The sequence below is a fragment of the Zophobas morio genome, unplaced genomic scaffold (genome assembly GCF_036711695.1).
Source record: "Zophobas morio isolate AGI-343-1 ecotype UQ-CSIRO unplaced genomic scaffold, CSIRO_AGI_Zmor_V1 ptg000030l, whole genome shotgun sequence".
Taxonomy (NCBI): Eukaryota; Metazoa; Arthropoda; class Insecta; order Coleoptera; family Tenebrionidae; genus Zophobas; species Zophobas morio.
Window position 1 is genome coordinate 17,794,063 of NW_026972135.1, and position 20,081 is coordinate 17,814,143.

At 35.2% G+C, this 20,081-nt stretch overlaps 1 protein-coding gene and 1 non-coding gene across 4 annotated transcripts in view; both read left to right on the plus strand.

The window, feature by feature from the left end:
• Positions 1–19,774, plus strand: part of LOC135137794 (serine/threonine-protein kinase SIK3 homolog) — a 189,939-nt gene extending 170,165 nt beyond the window's left edge. Inside the window, exons 7-14 of one of the 3 annotated variants that reach the window (XM_064067526.1) lie at positions 9,217–9,372; positions 9,424–9,779; positions 10,102–10,238; positions 10,374–10,505; positions 10,611–10,772; positions 17,341–17,697; positions 17,751–18,092; positions 18,147–19,774. In XM_064067526.1, coding sequence (XP_063923596.1) covers positions 9,217–9,372; positions 9,424–9,779; positions 10,102–10,238; positions 10,374–10,505; positions 10,611–10,772; positions 17,341–17,697; positions 17,751–18,092; positions 18,147–18,937 — 2,433 coding nt within the window. In that variant the 3' untranslated portion in view covers positions 18,938–19,774. The remainder of the gene's footprint in view (positions 1–9,216; positions 9,373–9,423; positions 9,780–10,101; positions 10,239–10,373; positions 10,506–10,610; positions 10,773–17,340; positions 17,698–17,750; positions 18,093–18,146) is intronic. The other 2 variants (XM_064067529.1, XM_064067527.1) reach the window with 2 other exon arrangements.
• Positions 17,005–17,086, plus strand: Trnaf-gaa (transfer RNA phenylalanine (anticodon GAA)). Its single transcript is given in 2 exon segments — positions 17,005–17,042; positions 17,049–17,086. It is a non-coding gene; the product is annotated as a tRNA-Phe (tRNA).
• Positions 19,775–20,081: the final 307 nt, after the last annotated feature.

Consider the following 20,081-nt stretch of genomic DNA (forward strand, 5'->3'; position numbering starts at 1 on the left):
CACCGGGGTTGCTCTCAAGCCGGAGACACGAATCTCCAGATGGTGAGCGCCCGCGAAAATAAGACAATAAAATACAACGGCAAGAAATATTTTAAATAATAAATCGGGTTTATTCCTTACCACCAGCTACACGGATAAAATAATAAATCTTACGGCTAATCTTAACTTAAAAGAATTACAAGACAAATTTACAAAAAAAAAAAGAATAGGATGTCACGACTTCCTGGGCGCGATTTCCTGACGGGGGAATTTTTTATATGATTGGGAAAATAACGGGATATAAATTTAAGTATTTGTTCTGTATTGATTCAATTCTATTCTCATGTATTTTATTAAATGGAAATCTATACATGGTATTTCAGGGGGCCAGCACAAACATAGTGTCGATGTAAAATACTATTAAAAGAATTCAAAGTATGTATATTTCTAGTCTTCATCATACCTCCTGACACTCCATTGTTGATAAAGTAACTAGGAGATGACAAAATTAACTTAGACTGAAGTTAATAAGGTATAGCTGCTTTCAAAATAAGATAGTAAAAGTACCTGAAAAACTGACTTGACTTTTAGGGTTTTCCAACCCTAAGCGGTAGGTGGGCCAATAGGAATGATTGACAGCTTGTACCAGGTATAATGGATTAAACTTCTGGCCGTATTATGATATCCTAAAAGTCAAGTAAGTTTTCCAGGTAGTTTTACTCTCTTATTTTGAAAGCAGCTATAACACGTATTCGTTTTTAAAACCAAATTTAGTCAATGAAAGTAAATATTTTTGTGGTGCAGTTTCATCCAGAAAATCTTGGGCAGTATTTTTCTGTCATTTAACAAAAAACACGATGTGGTCAGTCTATGCTTTATTGTCATAATGATTGACACTTTTAAAAATTAATTTTTGACATACGTCATCATCCACATTTTAGTCTACGTCAAAAGGACAAACATGGCAAATTTGAGGTTATAAGTACATAAAGCCTGTTTTAGAGCTTATGTCACTCGAATGACAGAACTGCCCAAGATTTTGTGGCCGAGACTGTATTACGATATCAACTAGACTTTTGACAACTGTGTCGAATTTAAGATCGCCCACAAATGCTTTCTGTACGCTAAAAAATACAAGTAAAATTTTCGCCACAGGTATCTACATGTGTTCTTTTTCATACCATGAAAAATACACCTGACTTTAAAGACAAATTAAACAATACAGGCCTTTCGTTAATGTTTGATATCTAGTAGGTTATGAATTTTGTTTGTAAGTTGGTACTACGGACAGATTGTCAAGCTCAATTTGAAATTTGACGTTAAAGTCGCGCGTTACTACCATACGAAAAAAATACTCTGAGTCATAGATTTAAATTTTTTCAAAAACTGTGATGGTGGTAGTGTTGTTTTCCATTGAAGTTACTTGTCAGTTTGCATTTGTGATGTCAGCGTTATTAAAAAAAAATGGTCTAAAGAGTTTAGACAGTACTTCCCTCGCTGTCGGAAACTTGACGACTGCATGCCTATTGTGTTTTTTTTCTCATTACATTTTTGTAGTGGGAATTTAAAAAAAAATGCGATGACGTCATCAACATTTTTGCAAGGACACGTATATCAGTTGGGATAGATGTAGTGTAATACTAAGAATAAAATTATTATATTATATATCAATAAAATAACGAAACAATTTACTCACGTATACGTATCAGAGGCAACTGAAAATCGTGTATGTATAAACATTCTTAATTTAAGATGACAGGCGTAACAGCATACGTGAGAGTCAAACAGAGAAACTGTAAACAAAACGACCATCGGTTTTATTGCTTCGACTTCCGCTTATTATATAAAACATTGGGTTTTATTTTAATTCTTGACGGTTAAATTCACAATTGGTTGATTATAAACATGTCTATTTCACATTCGCGGAACCAAGTGAACGCATAAAACAAATGCAGGTCTGTAATGTTAAAGTCGATGTAAATAAGCGTGCTACCCTTATGTTTCAACCGAGTTTTTCCTTTAACAAATTTTGTGTCTACCAGATTGGGTTGGTTGCGGTGTAATACTAATAATAAGTGTTGCCTTTAATTTAATCAATAAAATAAATTGACTTCATTAATTTTTTTGAACCACCTCTTAAGAAAATCTAAAAAATATGAATGGAATGAAAAATCACAAGTACAAACTCATCATATTTTTTGCATTTTAGATAGGATTTATTCAGCAAAATTTAAGGGTGACGTCATCAATTTTTTTAGGAGGGATGAACAAATACATTTTGAACAAAAATTTACCATGCTTATAATAACTTTAAAATATTCCCAAGATTTCAAAGCATTCGGTTTTGTAATTCCTGATTAAATCGATAAAATAAATTCACGCCTTCATTAATTTTTTTGAGTCACCCTGCATATGCAAATCCAAAAATATGAATGGAATGATAAATCACAAGTACAGACTCATCATATTTTGTACATTTTAGATACGATTTATTCGGCAAACTTTTGAGCTGACGTCATCAGTTTTTTGTAGAAGATAACCAAATATATTTTGACTAAAAATTTATTATGCTCTTTATAGCCTTAAAACATCTGCAAGATTTCAAAGCATTCGGTTTTGTAGTTCCTGATTAAATCAATAAAATAAATTTACGCATTCATTAATTTTTTTGAGTCACCCTGTATATGCAAATCGAAAAAATTTGAATGGAATGATAAATCACAAGAAGAGACTCACCATATTTTGTACATTTTAGACAGGATTTATTCAGCAAAATTTTGTGGTGACGTCATAAATTTTTTAGGGGGGACGACCAAATACGTTTTGATCAAAAATTTACCATGCTTATGATAATTTTAAAATATCTTCAAGATTTCGAAGCATTCGGTTTTGTAGTTCCTGAGTAAATCAGTAAAATAAATTTACGCTTTCATTTATTTTCTTGAATCACCCTGTATATGCAAATCCAAAAAATATGAATGGAGTGATAGATCACAAGTACAGACTGATCATATTTTGTACATTTTAGATATGATTTATTCGGCAAATTTTCGAGCTGACGTCATCAAGTTTTTGGAGGGGATAAGCAAATATATTTTGACTAAACATTTATTATGCTTTTTATAACCTTAAAACATCTGCAAGATGTCAGAGCATTCCGTTTCGTAGTTCCTGATTAAATCAATAAAATATATTTACGCATTTATTAATTTTTTTAAGTCACTCTGTATATGCAAATCCAAAAAATATGAATGGAGTGATAAATGACAAGTACAGGCTCATCATATTTTGTACATCTTAGATATGATTTATTCGGCAAACTTTCGAGCTGACGTCATCAAGTTTTTGGAGGGGATAAGCAAATATATTTTGACTAAACATTTATTATGCTCTTTATGACCTTAAAACATCTGCAAGATTTCAGAGCATTCGGTTTTGTAGTTCCTGATTAAATCAATAAAATATGTTTACGCATTCATTAATTTTTTTTGAGTCACCCTGTATATGCAAATCCAAAAAATATGAATGGAGTGATAGATCACAAGTACAGACTCATCATATTTTGTACATTTTAGATATGATTTATTCCACTAACTTTTGAGCTGACGTCATCAAGTTTTTGGAGGGGATAAGCAAATATTTTTTGACTAAAGATTTATGATGCTCTTTATAGCCTTAAAACATCTGCAACATTTCAAAGCATTCTGGTTAGCAAATTAAAAATTAAATTTCAAAATGTTGTTTTATAATTTTGATTTTTTTCCCAAAAATCTGGACGTTTCGGGTGAAAAGTCGATTCAGAGTTGTAAACTACATGTGTAGGACTATGTTATTTTATACAATTGAAAACCCATTTACTATGTACAATTTTGAAGTGACGTCATCGCATTAGTGGTGGGGATGATTAGACAAATTTTGGTTAGCGTTTTACCATGTACATGATATTCTTAATATAAGTACAAAATTTCACAACAATCGGTCGAGTACTTTCGGAGATTATCTGTCTAATAAAAATCCGGGGGCAGACGGACAGAGGGACAGACGGACGGACAGACGGACAGACGGACAGACAGACGGACAGACGGACAGACAGACGGAAATGGGAGACCTATTTCTTCGTCTTCTAGGGGTCATGAAAGATCGAGAAAACGTAAAAGTAGAGAGTCGGCCGACGGACTCGATTACAATACTTCCTTTGCTTACACTCGGGAAGTAAAAATCTTGAAATGGCTTGAAATAAAACCTACAATTTTTATTACACAGGGTGATTTTTTTAACCTGAAATTTTCAGATATCTCTAAAAATAAGCACTCTACAAAAAAAATATTCTGATTCAAAATTTATCATTTCATGGGGGAAATACCTTGGTGCAAAAAACTAATCCCCTCACCGCTATTTGTAGGTGAAGCGGGAGGCAACTTTGATATCTTAAATAGGAACTCCGAATTTTTATTACAGATTCGGATTCTGTGACGAAAAGTACGTAGCGTTTGTCCAAAACATTTTTACTTCCCGAGCGTAAGCAAAGGAAGTATTGTAATCGAGTCTGTCGGACGACTCTCTACTTTTACATTTTCTCAACCTTTTATGACCCCTAGAAGACGAAGAAGTAGGCCTCCCGTTTCCGTCTGTCTGTCCGTCAGTCTGCCGTCCCGGATTTTGATTAGACAGATAATCTCCGAAAGTAAGGCACCGATTGTTGTGAAATTTTGTATTTATATTTGGAATATCATGTAGATGGTAAAACGCTAACCAAAATTTGCCTAATCATCCCCATCACTAATGCGATGACGTCACTTCAAAATTGTACATAGTAAATGGGTTTTAAATTGTATAAAATAACATAGTCCTACATACGTAGTTTATGACTCCAAATTGAGTTTTTACCCGAAACGTTCAGATTTTTTGAAAAAAATCAAAATTATGAAAACATTTAGCACTTTAATTTGGAATCTGCAAAACCGAATGCTTTGAAATCTTGCAGATGATTTAAAGTGATGTTAAGTATGATACATTTTTATCCAAAATATATTTAGTTGTCCCCTCCAAAAAATTGATGACGTCATCGTCACCTCAAAAGTTTGTCGAATAAATCCTACCTAAAATGTACAACAAAATATGATGAGTCTGTACTTGTGATTTAGCATTCTATTCATATTTTTTGGATTTGCATATACAGGTGATCAAAAAATTAATAAATGGGTGAATTTAATTAATTGATTTAATCAGGAACTACAAAACCGAATGCTTTGAAATCTTGGAGATGATTTAAAGTGATGTTAAGTGTGATACATTTTTATTCAAAATATATTTAGTTGTCCCCTCCAAAAAATTGATGACGTCACCTCAAAAGTTTGTCGAATAAATCCTACCTAAAATGTACAACAAAATATGATGAGTCTGTACTTGTGATTTAGCATTCTATTCATATTTTTTGGATTTGCATATACAGGTGATCAAAAAATTAATAAATGGGTGAATTTAATTAATTGATTTAATCAGGAACTACAAAACCGAATGCTTTGAAATCTTGGAGATGTTTTACAGTTATCATAAGCATGATAAATTTTTAATCAAAATGGTTTTGCTCATCCCCCCTAAAAAAAATTGATGACGTCATCCCAAAATTTTGCTGAATATGTCCTGTCTAAAATGAAAAAATATGATGAATCTGCACTTGTGATTTATCATTCCATTCATATTTTTTAGATTTGCTTAACAGGTCGCTCAAAAAAATTAATGAATGAGTCAATTTATTTTATTAATTAAGTCAGGAATAGTTCACTCCATTCCAGCAAATTTGGAGATTCAACACTGTTATTATTAGTATTACATTGCACCAACCCAATTTGATAGACACAAAATTTTGTAAAGTAAAAACTCGTTTGAAACAGACGTGCATTTGTTTTATTGCGTTGACTAGGTCCCGTGAATGTAGTATAGACAAGTTATGATCAACCAATTATGAATTACACCATCAAAAATTGAAATAAAACCCAATGTCTTATATAATAAGCGGAAGTCGAAGCAATAAAAAAAGTCTGGGCGACCATCGGTATTGTTTGCAGTTTCTCTGTTTGACTCTCACGTGTACAATCTCAACAAATGTTATCGCTTGTTGTCTTAAATTAAGAATGCTTATACATACATCATTTTGATTCGCCTCTGCTAATACACGCGGCATATGTGAGTAATCTGTTTCGTTATTTTATTGATTATAAATCAATATTCAAGACGACCCAATTCAATTTCCCGAAAATTTGGGAATACAGTACTTTTATTTTTAGTATTCCACTACATCTATCCAAACTCATATACGTGTCCTTGCAAAAATGTTGATGACGTCATCGCATTTTTTTTTTTAATTTGCCCCGCTACAAAAATGTAATGAGAAAAAAAACACAATAGTCGTCGTGTTCCCGACAGCGAGTTAAGTACTGTCTAAACTCTTTAGACCATTTTTTTTTAGATTTATGACAGATGAAGCTGTATTAACAAAAATAATATTAATAAATATTATTCTTCGACTTTGCCATTTTTTAATTTTTCGTTTCAATTTTTGGTGTTTTCAATTTTCAAATATTTCAGTTTCTCGATTTTTCGACTATTCGATAACTCGATGTTCGACATTTCAACATTTCGATATTTCGGTTTTTCAGTTGTTGATTCTTTTATTTTTCCATTTCTTCATTTAGGAATTCGATTTTACAATTTTACAATTCTCAAATATTTTCCACTTTTCGATCTGCGGATTTTTCAATTTCTCGGTTTTTCGGAAATTCGATTTTTCGCTATTTCAATTTTTCGACTTTCCGATTTTTCAATATCTCGATTTCTGGAATTTTAGATTCTCCGACCTTTCGATTTTTTATATATTTTCTATGTTCTTCTGTTGAGTGGGAATGGAAACTAATTATAGAATCTAGAATGTGGAAAAGTAAAAAAAACGCTAACGTAACTTTTTTTGTTAAAATCAGCCTTATCTTAGCAAGTACTAGCATCGCGCATCCACCCTCTTCTCATTCTAACTACTAATTTTGTTTCTGTTCAATATAAGATCATTCATTTCATTCAGTTCGGATAAAATCAATTACTGAAAAGAAGACGGGGTGGGTGGGCGGGGTTAATTATGTTCTTCTGTCGAGTGGGAGTGGAAACTAATAATGAAATAATGGAACAAAAATTAATAATAATTTCCTTTTTTATCTACAAAATTTTTATAGAGAACTATTGCGACGAAACGAAAAATTGCTGTATTTTGGTCAGCGATTTTAGAAAAACAGTAGAATTTCCGAAGAAATGAAGGCGAAAATGACTTCTGGATATCGAAATCTACAAGAAAAAAAATGTCTTCAACTAATTTTCGGATATAAATGGTCGAAAATGCCAAAATCAGTCTTATCTTAACAAATACTATCCTCGCCCACCCACCCTCTATTTTCTTAGAGAGTATGTCATTTGCCAAAATCATCGACACGTTTGAAAGCCAAACTTTTGTGTTCCGTCCACGGTGGTAGAAGTAAGGTGTGGAAACCTCATTCATAACTTTCCTCAAAATCATTGGTATAAAACACAAATCGCGTGGTTTGGATTATATGTCATTATCTGTCCACACCGCAGCGACGTCTAGAGAGATCAGTTGAAATTAAGTAATAGAAAACTGTATTAAGTCTTTGACATTTATGCCAATGTCATTTATTACCCAATCACAAATGTCGAATCATCCGCCAATCACACGATTCACATCAAAGACCAACCACAAACCGTAGTGCTGTGATTTATTTTCCCTCCAACGAATCTGTCACTTATTTCATTCATAAATACACTGACAAGTTGAAATGTTAATACATAGATGGACATACTGTGCTGCATACTATTTCGTAGTAAATAAGCCTACTGGGATGCGTGTTTTATTCAACAAATTGGAGCGGCTTGTTTCCACACCTTACTTCTACCACCGTGGTTCCGTCATTCATAATTATTCAAAATATATGGAGAGATGGCGCTAGTTACCCAACCAATTTTTGAGGTTAACAGAATCTTCAGCAATGAAATTCGATATAATGTTACTGTTGTCTTTTTACATTGAACTTTATCACGTTTTCATTTTCATTTTTCAGTCTTTGTCAAGACCTTTTGCTTGTGGAAATTTCGGTGTCACTATGACTTTCCAACTGATGAATACTTTTTCATGAACAGTTTTAGTTATCTAAAGATCACCACTGCTGTGCTTTTCATGGAAAACATGTATATTCTATTAGATTAACAAGCACTATAGGTCTTGAGACCTTGGCAGGTTTAACAATAACCTCGTTTATTATAACAACGAACAAAAAAGAACAAATAAAACGTTTGAACACAATAGTTCTGAAAAGAACTGTTTTGTAAAGACTTACTGAGAACAAAGGAAAGTAATAAATAAACAATGATCATGTATGTAGATACCGAAACGCTGAAAAAATCAACATTTGACTCGAACTACTAGGCCATGTTTGTTTAATATGGATATCGATGTTCAAATCACTGTTAGATCCCACAGTAATATTTAAATACAACGTAGAAAGTATAAATATGTTAAGATTGCTGCAAACAAGATGCTGTCTGTACGTACACTTTTTTAATTAAAGCTGTATTATGATTTCTCTTATTTATTGAATACATAATATGAACAATTGTTTTTATATTTCAAAAATAAGAAATTTCAAGTAACAATTTACGACCAATAGCACGGTAAAAAGCAATTACAAACTATCTTTATTATCTTTTTTCCTTTCCCTAGCCTTGTTTTAGTGTCACGATAAAAATTATCTACATATAACTTGTGAAAGTATACACTAAAAAAGGATAATTGTTTGTCACATGGGAGAATAAATAATTCCATTTCAGACACGTTTTTACATACCAGACTTGTCATTCGAAGTAAGTTGAGAGATTTTGTTTGTTTCTAGTATGGAGACAGAGTATTTTGAAGGTCTTACGAGCCTTTCATCATACAGGTTGAGTAAGATAAATGTAATCAAACCTATTTTAAAAACCAATCCGTGTTGCATACCAATAGTCATCGTTGTAGACGAGAGTTTTCTGGAATAGGAAGCATTCAGGAACATAATACATAATATAGTATTCAAAAAAGAGAATTGAGCGTCGGGTTAAGAGAATTATCGTATTAGTTTTTTTTTCTTGTTACTACTTTGAGTTTGGAAAAAACTTCTCTTTAACGTCACTGTTTTCTTTAAGTTCAAGGAAATGGATCAGGACGCATCAGAGGAGGCGTGTTCCTTAAGTGTCCCCTCCTCTTCGACTACAGGTTACGGAAGTTGTTCATCGTCAGGCGACCGCTACTTGACGGTGCGGAGACACACCGTGGGACCTGGAGACTCAGCACACGAACAGGTAGACACAATCACTAAACCGTAAATTCTTACCTCTGACGATGATACCTAGGTTCTCGAAACGCACTACATGGCCCAAGCTCAGCAGGACCCCAACGGAACGAAACTACTTCCCCATACGAATCTTCCCTTACATCTTCCCATTTTGGGCCAACAGAACCCCCACTACTTCGGAGGGAAAGATCCCCATTTGCTTAAGCCTCCGACCGTTCTGAACGCCGCGGGCGGCTTCGGCAGGAGGGCGTCGGATGGTGGAGCTAATTTACACATGGCTTGGGGCACGCCGGGCTCGCACGAACAACTATCGATAATGTCGACGAGCTCGAGTGGGAATCCCAGTTTGAGCAGTGGGACGGTGACGCAACCGCTTGAGCAGCCGGCGTTGGACGAGTTGGCAGCAGTGGCAAGGTATTAACTACGTTAAGGTCTGGTAGCTGCAGTGTTTTTTTTTAACCATGTGACGTCATTTTTAAGTGACGTTAGTTCTTTAAAATAACTCATCTATCTCGATTCAATCTCCTTTGTGAAAAAAGTACTTTGCTGTAAAATACTAATACATTACCGCAGTACTTAATATCGAGAGAACAATAGAAAACAGGATCAAAGACGACCATGGATTTTTGAAAGTTTGTCTGAAAGTGGTTTGAAAGATGGGGTATTTATGACCCAATTTTCCAAACGCAATTTGTAACCGTTGCAACTACGGTAACTCAAATTTTATATCCCCCAGGTACATGCAAGGTAGGGGCAACGCGAAACGCCACACCATGGCCAACCCCGAAGAAGTCCATTCTCTACAGTCAGCCGGTGGCTCTGGAGTACGTACCCGACGTACCGGTCTCTTAACAGTGATGGAACGCCCGCCAGGTACACGTTCATTTTTTGTCAATTCTTGTGAATCCATAACGATTTGTGTTAGACCTGTGTTTGTTGCTTGCTTTACAAATTTTTTTTTTTTTTTATTTTTGTTGAGTTTTTGTGTAATTTGCATGCCTTGTTTAGTAATCCCACCCGAAGTAGTGATGGAAGTTGAAGCACGCATGAAGCGTAACCACATGCCTCCCATGTTGTCACAACGAAAACTCTCGCGGCACGCTGTCAAACCGCATTTACCCACAGTACAAGAGTTGCAAGGTTTGTTTTTGTGTTTTTTTTTTATTTTAGTGCTTTTTTTCATTTCGCTGAAGTGTTAAGCGGTACGAAATCAGCCACATTCAATATATAATGCATGTATCGTAGGGCGGGAACCCAAATCTATGGAGAGGTTCAGTCCGGTGAGGCGAGGCAGCGAGGGCTCGGCGTCGGGCTCGCGCACTTTGAGCCCTTCGACCCCACAACAGGAGTGTCAGAGGCTTCAGAGGGGCTTGCAAGCGAGGTCTAGCCCGCCGCGCTCGATTCCAGGTGAGTGAGTTGGTGGAGCGAACGAAGCTCGCAACTCGTCGTATAAAATTGTGTTGGCAAAGACCCTCATACATTTGTATTTATATAGCATATTTTCCTCCTGGCTGGAGTTCTGAAGAATATTTTGTATTTTTAATACTGGAGACTTGAATATTCATGAATTCCGCCTTAATTATTACAGATCGAACCAGAGTTTAGGTCCAGTGGTTCCCTTGTTAGTATTAATGGAAACTCTGAATCAGTTGCTGCATCTAGAAATATCTAACATGCCTTACACAGTAACAAGAAATGATGAAATTATAGTAAAAGAAAATTCCACTCTATAAAAGCAAAAATTCATAAATTAACCATTTAATACGACCGATTCAAGTTGGAAAATTTTGGCAGTTCATCAGAAGCACCCTGGGATTCGACTAAATTTTGCTTCCGATGTTCCGCTTTTATAAGATTTTTGTCCCATTTATTACTAGGCTTCGGATTTTAGGTCGTTAAAAAATGAATAAAAGGAGACATTTTTAGGTCCCAAAATTGACGAATTAGGTTATAAAAATCTTAGTTTAGTTTAAAAACCTGGAGGAAAAAATATTTGCTCAACGAAAAAGCATACCTACATCTAAAAAATATATATTAAAAAAAAACATGAAACAAATATTTTGTGTAACAAACAAAAAAATGATTAAACAAACAAACGATCTATAGTTACGTCCTAATTCTCGCAAAAAAATGGCGATCAAATTAAAGCAAGTCGCATTTAACAAAAAATAAAATATTAATTCAGGTATTTAAAATGAGTTACTAAAGCAAACTATATATTTCTCTAAATTTTCGATTATAAATTTACACCTTTGATCGCTTAAAACACTTCTAAGTTTTGAAAACGTGCGTTCCACATCACAAGAAGTGATGGGTGCAAAATTAAATATTGAACAATCTACGTTTTCATTTATGTATGTATTGTTGGTAGCATTTCCATTACCGCAAATTATGTTATCCACTGAACATATAAAATCGTATCCTGGATTCTTTTTTAATAGAGAACATAATTTTTGGAACGCCATTTCCCCCACCTTTCCTGGTGTGTTAAAGATATATACACTTTTTCCACAATTTCCATACTTTGGTTTAATTTTAAAGTGAGTTTTAATGTACAAGAGTTTATTTTTAACGTTTGCTTTATTCAGGAATTCTTGAGCTTTTTTAATGCTTTGTGCATCTGTGGCTTCAAATGACATTACAACTTAAAAATATTCAATATAAAAATGATAGTAAAAACCATTATATATTTACTGACTTGTTTTAAAACATCAAAGTGTTCTGCATAAAACAATACTGCTTGAATCCAAGTGCCCCACCTGGTTAATACAGGTTCAGGTGGGAGAGGTGTATTTGGTGCTGTTTTTATAAAACTCTACGCTTATTGGTGCTTTTAAAAAGTTTTTCTTAACATTGCTAATTATCCCATTGACATCCGGATAATTCAGTCTAATTGTTTCAGACACTATATATAACCCATGTGCCATACATGTTAAGTGTGTTATATTTTCATAAAACACCTTCAAATTAGTACCAGTTTTGATCATGTATGAAGCACCATCTGATACAAACCATTTAACTTTTTTGTGTTCAGTTCCTTTTGGCCACAATAAAGCTAAACATTAACAATTAAATAAATTATAATAATTTCAATGCTTAAAATTATCAATAGCACATCCAATGATTCGTTTATAAATCTCGAGATTGTGTTGCTATTAGTTTTATCAAGCTGCTTCAAAGCTAGTAGAAATGGACGGCCAGCTTCTTCAGAAGATAACTTTCTAATTAGTAAATGGGCTATGTATCTTCCTAACCTGTCCGTCGTCTCATCGACGCTAATCCATGTATTATTATTGCCAATAGAATTTCTAATTTGTTTAATTACCTGTAAATTATAAAATTTATGTTAAAAAATTTTTAAATAAAAATTCTAGTGCTCACCATATCGTAATCTTTTGGTAAATATTTTCTTTCTCAGAGTGCTTTCTGAGGGTAAATGCCATCCTGTATATTTATGCATGAAATTTAAAACTCAGGACAACTAACTTTATTCCATGGAATATTTGCTGCGGTAAATGCCCTACATAAATCGGTGCAAAATTGCGTAAAATCATTGTCGGAACTAATGTTTAATAAAGTCTGTTTACTGGATTTATACTCGTTCTTTTTATGTGCATCGCCACTGCAGTGTTGTTCAAAGTGTGATTTTTTTTCGCACTTAAACTAGGAAACAAAAGTGTGAACATAATTCAAGCTTCATTATTTTAAATGTTTACTTACAACTTTTCCACACACTTTGCAGAATAACTCATTGTCTTTGGGTGAAGAAGGTAATAGAAAGTTAGTGTCCAAATTATTCTCTAACCATAATTTGATTTTATCTTTCATGGATGATTTTACCTTAGGCATTTTGAGGATTCTTTACTGTATGCACAAAAATCACTAACACGCAAAGACGCTCAGTATCACTAACAATAAACTTTTAAAATAAAATGCTTTTTCAGAGATTCACCTCCTTCCGGCTATAATCTAAATGAAATGCAAGCCAGCGTTGTCAGTTGGCGACACCAACTCGTACCATTAAACTCAAGGGCGTTGTTTACAACCCATTTTTAAACAATCTGCCAGCCAAAACAATGAATTCACGGAAAATCTCTATTGTGCAAGCACGTCCGCTTCGTTGGTCGTGGAATCCTATTTTAAGTCTTTTAAAATTTGCAATTAGGTCGTTTAGTTAACACTTTAGGTCTCTAACGGTAAATTAGGCATTTTAGGTAGTAATAAATGGGCGTTAAATAAACAGATTTTTTTAAATTCGGATAAATATATAAAAAGGCAAAAAACCTAAGATCCGAAGCCTATTTATTACGTATCCCGTGATATAACGTGTAATAACAAGGTGAACTGTCAAGAATGTAAAGAAGCAACGACAAGCAAGAAAAGAGGAAAATCAAGGTTAAAGGGGACGTTGTATGTGACAGTTGTTAAAAGTAACAAAGCGATGACGTAAAATTTAAATATAAGTTAAAAATCACTTTATAAGGATCGTGGTGATTGGCTTTTTGGGTGTTTGTTTCAATTTAGAAACTATCGGCAATTAAAATTTTTGATAAAAACTTTTCTATGGCATAGCTTTAGACATATCATTTCAGAGAAGATATGCGGGTTCAGTTCCAAGGATGACTCGATTACAAATTATGTTGCTCGCCCGATATTGCGTACGTTGCATATACGTTTTCTAAAATTGTTGTTATATCTTGAATCAAATTTGACAATTTTTAGAAAACGTTCTATATATTTATACATAAATAGTATTGTCGACGGATTCAATGTTGGTTCTGGTTGTAGTTCGGGACAATTTTCTTTCCAATTTTAAAAACGCCTAAAAACGAGGTAAATTAACATAGGATGATTGTTTTTTTTTTGTCCTTAAGAATCCTTACTGACATATTTTGTCCCTGTTTTATTGAAATTTAATTTTAAACTCTATTTTCTCTGAGAAAAAATTTACGACATTCACATTGCGCTTACAACGTACGTATTGTCTTAATACGAACAAAATTTGGTCCAAGGTTACTTCGATAGAACTTCCTTCGCCTTTGAAGTACAGTCCAACAAATCCTGCGTCTTCGAAAAATAAAAAAAAATGTTTTCGGATAACGTGTAAAGATTTCAGAGCATTCGGTTTTGCAGTTTCCAAAAATTCGTGATGTCTGGGGTCAAAATTCGATTTACACACCACAAGCGCAGGAGTATCTTATCTTATAACATTAAAAAAAAATATATTACAGGCTCACTGGCTGCAAGTCATAAATTACTGGAACGCCCGGAAGTGGCCAATTTTGCATTTTGCTCAATCTCGAGATCATATGTGTCAACAAACGGTCAATCGCAGATGAAATCGTATTTTTGTAATAACCAAATCAAAACCAAATAAATTATACTTTCCGTTACATTCAGGCTTAACGTCTAGGGCTTGATGCTCCAGCAGCGCAAGCATATCTGTATAAACCGTCTCTACACAAGTACGGACATTGTAAAATATATTTACACATTACCAACGACAAAAGTGGTCTCTCAGCAATATGCGTAGTGCTTAAAATGTTTATATTTATACATTGGAAGAATGTCACGTAGACATTGGTTTGATTTGAATGAATTTATCGCCTCAAAACAGATCGGTAAAATTGAACAAAAATGCTTTAAGTTCGTTTTTATGGAAATAAGTCTACACATATTAAGAAAAAAAGCCAAAATGTAGCCCCGCCCACCCGCCCTATCTTAATTGTGATGATTTTTTTATTCGTCGTGAGCCAAGCAGGCGGAACTGTAAAATCCTTATTTCTCTACGAGAAATTAAAAACATGTTTTTGAAGATCGTGTTGTTCAAAGAATACTGTGTATATTAAGAGAAAAATAAAGCCAAAGATTAGGTCCCACCCATACCCATCCTGGTCTCAATTCTCAGTTGTGATAAATGTTTTATTCGTTGGCAGATCGAGGGGCGGGGCTTAATTGCAAAATCCATATTTGCTTACAAAAATCCATTTTAAAGGTACTTAAGTTTATAAGAATAAAAAAAATCACAATTGAGATGGGATGGGTGGGCGGGGTTTATACTTTACCTTTTTTTCTTAATATACATAGTATTCTTTAAACAACACGATACTCAAAAACATGTTTTTAATTTCTTGTAAAAAAATAAGTATTTTGTAATTAAGCTCCGTCCCCTTGATTCACGGCGAATAAAAAAAATCATCACAATTGAGATAGGGTGGGTGGGCGGGCTTACATTTTGCCTTTTTGCTTTAATATATGTAGACTTCTTTTCACAACATGAAACTTAAAACATTTAAAATGGAACATTTGTATAAGGAAATATCGATTTTGCAATTAGTTTCCACCCCATAAGTGCAAAATCCATAATTCCTTGCAAAAATCATTTAACCATGTTTTAAGTTTCTTTTTATGAAAAAGGCTATGTATATTTTAAAAAAAGGCAAAATATAAGCCCCGCCCACCCGCCCTATCGCAATTCTGATGATTTTTTTATTCATCGTAAGTCGAGGGGCGCAGCGTAATTGTAAAATCCTTATGTTTCTACGAAAAATTACCATGTGAAATATATGTATACTAAATGTATTAATTAAAAAAGAAAACCAAAAGAGAAGCCCCGCCCATCCGACTCGATCTCAACCCTGATGAATTTTTCATTCGTTGTCAGATCGAGGGGCGAAGCCTAATTGCAAAATCGATACTTTCGTACAAACATTTATCATTTTAAACATGTTTTACCTTTCTTGTTGTGAAAAGAAGACTACACATATTAAGAAAAAAGAGCAAAATGTAATCCCTTGTAGTTATAATAACTAATCTGTTTTTGAGCAATCAATCTAGTTGATTTAAACGTCGAGAACTAACTTATCTTTAATAATACATATAATAAGTACTGACAGAAAGCTACAGTGTAGAAAATGATGGCAGCTATTTAAAATATGAGGGTTTCGGTGAACAGGTGATTACATATACTATTAGTGGACCTCATTATCTCTATCAAAATTTGATTTTCGCAGAACTAGTGCTGTCAAGCAGAAAAATGTCCCTCCTACTTCAGGGGATTTTCCTTCAAGTTGGCAGCGCTACACACTACCGCAATTTATGCATTCTTACACAGCCACAACTGATTATTTTCTAACAGTGATAAACACGAGCTCAAGTTATCGGAATACGCGTACCTATATTCGTAATGTATATTTTTTTAAATAATAAAATTACCTTTTAAAGTGATGCTTTAGGGACCCTAAAAGATCAGGACTGGGCGGGCCAGTCCGACGCTGACTGTTGCTCGTTTACAACGTCTAAGGGGCCAATTCCAAGTTGGTGGCGCAAGTCACTGGTGCAGCGCAACTTTATAATGCTAATTTGGGTATCAAATGCTGGTTGCTAGGGGTAACGGAATAAACAAGCGCAATTTTTCGAATTTTCCATTGAAATTTGCACCATGGAGTTGCGGCACCTCTAGTAGGCAGTGCAAGTTGGCGCAATTTATCTCGAAAAATTGCGCTTGTTTATTCCGTCACCCCTAGCAACCAGCATTTGATACCCAAATTAGCATTATAAAGTTGCGCTGCACCAGTGACTTGCGCCACCAACTTGGAATTGGCCCCTACGTTACCAAACCAATTCTAGAAATAGGAATGGCTCGTTAGCTCAGTTGGTTAGAGCGCCGAGCTGAACACTTGAACTATCGGTGGACGTGGGTTCGAATCCCACACGAGCCCTAACTTTTTTTTATCCGTGACCACTCGGGTATAAACTTGAGATAGAAATAGAAAAAACACTGCTACTATTTATAGTTTTCAGCCGTCTCCGTAAATAAGGACACGGAAAATGATTCCAAAAGTACTGTTTTCATAATCTTATTGACATGTTTTTTCGTTGAGGTTAAGGTGTGATTTACATTACCTTGACCCCGCCTACTAGTAGGCGTGTCCAAGCAAACTCTTCCCATCAATAATAATTTTTAATTCCGTAGGATCTCCCATCCACCAACTCGTCTCGGACTCGCAAATTCGTCACCAGATGACCGAGTGCCCCTCACCCATCCATCAGTTCTACTCCGCGGACCCATCGTTGGGTCCATCCCCTGAATCGTACCAAAGCAGTTTCGCAAATAGTCCTCTCCATACTTCACCGTTCGGTACCAATCCCAGCAGCAATTTAAACTCTCCCATACAACAAAACCTCTTCGGACAAGTACCCAACCTGACGATGTACTCTGGAACCAACTCACCCATCATGAACCCGCTACTGAGTCCCAGCACGTCTCCGGTTTTTGGGACTTACGTTCCAACGCCCGCTGCGCCTGGAACCATCTCATCCATCACACAAGGTGAGTATCGAGCACAGTTTTTTTCAATATCCGTTTGCTATGTTATAATATAGGCATAAGCGGCTTGAATACGACCGGCGCTGGTTCCATAACGCAAGGGACGCCATCTACTAGTCTTCAGCTGGAAATACGAAACCAGCAGCTGCAGGACGACAAGATGGATACGAGCTATTCGAGCTTAGCAGGCTTTCAACCGAACTTTCTGCATCAAGGTCACCACATGCATCACATTCTGAACATACACAACCATAGAAGTTTGACGAATTCGCCCATTAGTAATCCGGGAAGTCCGGGACTGGATATGATACAAGAGGAACTGCCGCACATGCACAGTATGGTAAAGAACGATCAACAGAATGTGGGGCATCCGCAGATCTCCGTGACGGATGTATTAGGTATGTCACTTTCAAGCATGTATGGGTAAACAAAAAATCGGTTTTTATTTTCAGGAAGTGAAGTAACTCTAGTGGCCGGTTCCGACACCTCGGAAGACTCCATGGACAGCCTCGACAACCAAAAAATCTCAAAAATTCCCTCGTTTATAATATCGGAGCCATCAGAAAACCTGCCGTCGATCACAAAAGGCATCGGTCGAAAAACAAGCCAGGAGAACGAGGAAGCAGCAAAATTTTTTAACAAACCCCAAGAGTCCGAAACTCAGGAGTCTGAGTTTTTTCTGAGGCGAAATTCTGATAAAAGTTCCGTGTATTCGGACGACTCCCTGTCGAACGATAGCTTGAGCATAGGCAATCAGAGCCCGAGCTCGAGCTCGAACACTCAGAGCAGTCACGCCTGCGACAGCGACATACGGTTGAGACCCGTGGACAACAACTACGAAAAGATGCAAATAAGTCAGGAACTGACGAATTCCGGCGCCGGGAATTTCCAGATTTTCCAGAACTATAGGATGAGCGAGGATTTCCACGACACGAATTTGCATAAAAACTCCGGAAGCTTCGAGTTTGAATTGAGCGAAGTTTGTTCGAAGTTGCAATCGACGGATATCCTGGAGATGGTCAAAAGGACCATCAACGATCAAATCCCCCCGAAGACGTACTCGAGTTCGGAGAGCGTGAGCGATAGGTTGTCTCTGGAGTACGAGGGGGGCATCCAGATCGAGCTGAAGGTCATCGACAAGCAGAAAGATTCGAAAGGGTTGAAGATGCGGAGGATATCCGGAGACCACCTAGTTTACAATCAACTTTGTCAGCAGTTGATTTCTTGTATGACAGTTTCCTAGCATTTAAAGTCGTCTTAGTTTGATTACGCTTTTCGTTTAGTGCTTACTCGAATCCAGTTTTTGGTTTTCGGTTTTTCAATGTGATTATTGTTGCCATAATTTCCAAATAAACATTCCACGGATTTTGGTTGATTCGTTACCAAAACGAGATTTTTACGACTGATTCAGTTATTTTATTTTCTTGGTGAAAAGAAACACGCTGTATATATTTGACGTGTAAATATTTAATTCATCGCACAATTGTATATATATTATGATCATAGACAAGTCTCCATACTGTAATTGGTTTAGTGCAATATTTGTCTTTGTTATTAGCTAATAACAAGTTGAAAAATTCAGTTTGAGCGACTAGCTACCCTAATAACGCATTAAAATTGTATATTTTTATAAATACTGTAAATAGTTACTTGAACATTCCTATTAGGTAGGGAAGATTTTGAATCTTTGTCAATATTCATATTCACTTAGCACAATTTTAATATGCTACTTCTAGTGTTTAAGATTTCTACTTGACTTAAACGATAATAACAGGCTTTTTTGTTTCGATTAGGTGTTTCTAGGATTTTAGAGCAACTTTTTTTTCTCGGACTAACTCTATTGTATAGGAGTTTTCATGATGTTCAAAACGCCTTGCGTTCCTCGTTCGGTTGCTCTAAATACGTATTCAATGATACATTTTTATTTTGATCGATTTAATACCACACACGAAAATGTTGTAATAGTGTAATTCTCATTATGTTTTGTCTTATCTGGCACCTACGTAATAAAACAAGGTTGTAAAATTTAGTATTTTCTGTCAATTCAAATCTGTGATGTCAATAAATGAATGACTGGAAATCGGCTTTTTATTTAGTTATGTAGTCTATGACCAAAAAACCCCATCTTCGCAGAACAACCAGCTATTGAGCTAAGCTACGCGTTTCACGCGAACGCAAGTCTTCCCATGAAGTTTACAATAAAAAATCCATTCAAACCGTCAGCTTTGACCAGAAACCGTGTATGTTTTTTGGGTTGCGCGATATTTTTTCCGCTCCTGTAAAAAATTAACTATAGAATAACGAGCAGTTAAAAATCTAAAAATGAATGTGAATTTACGAGCAATTTTTAGTGCATCATTTTCACTTATTTTGTTTTCAAAAATTAC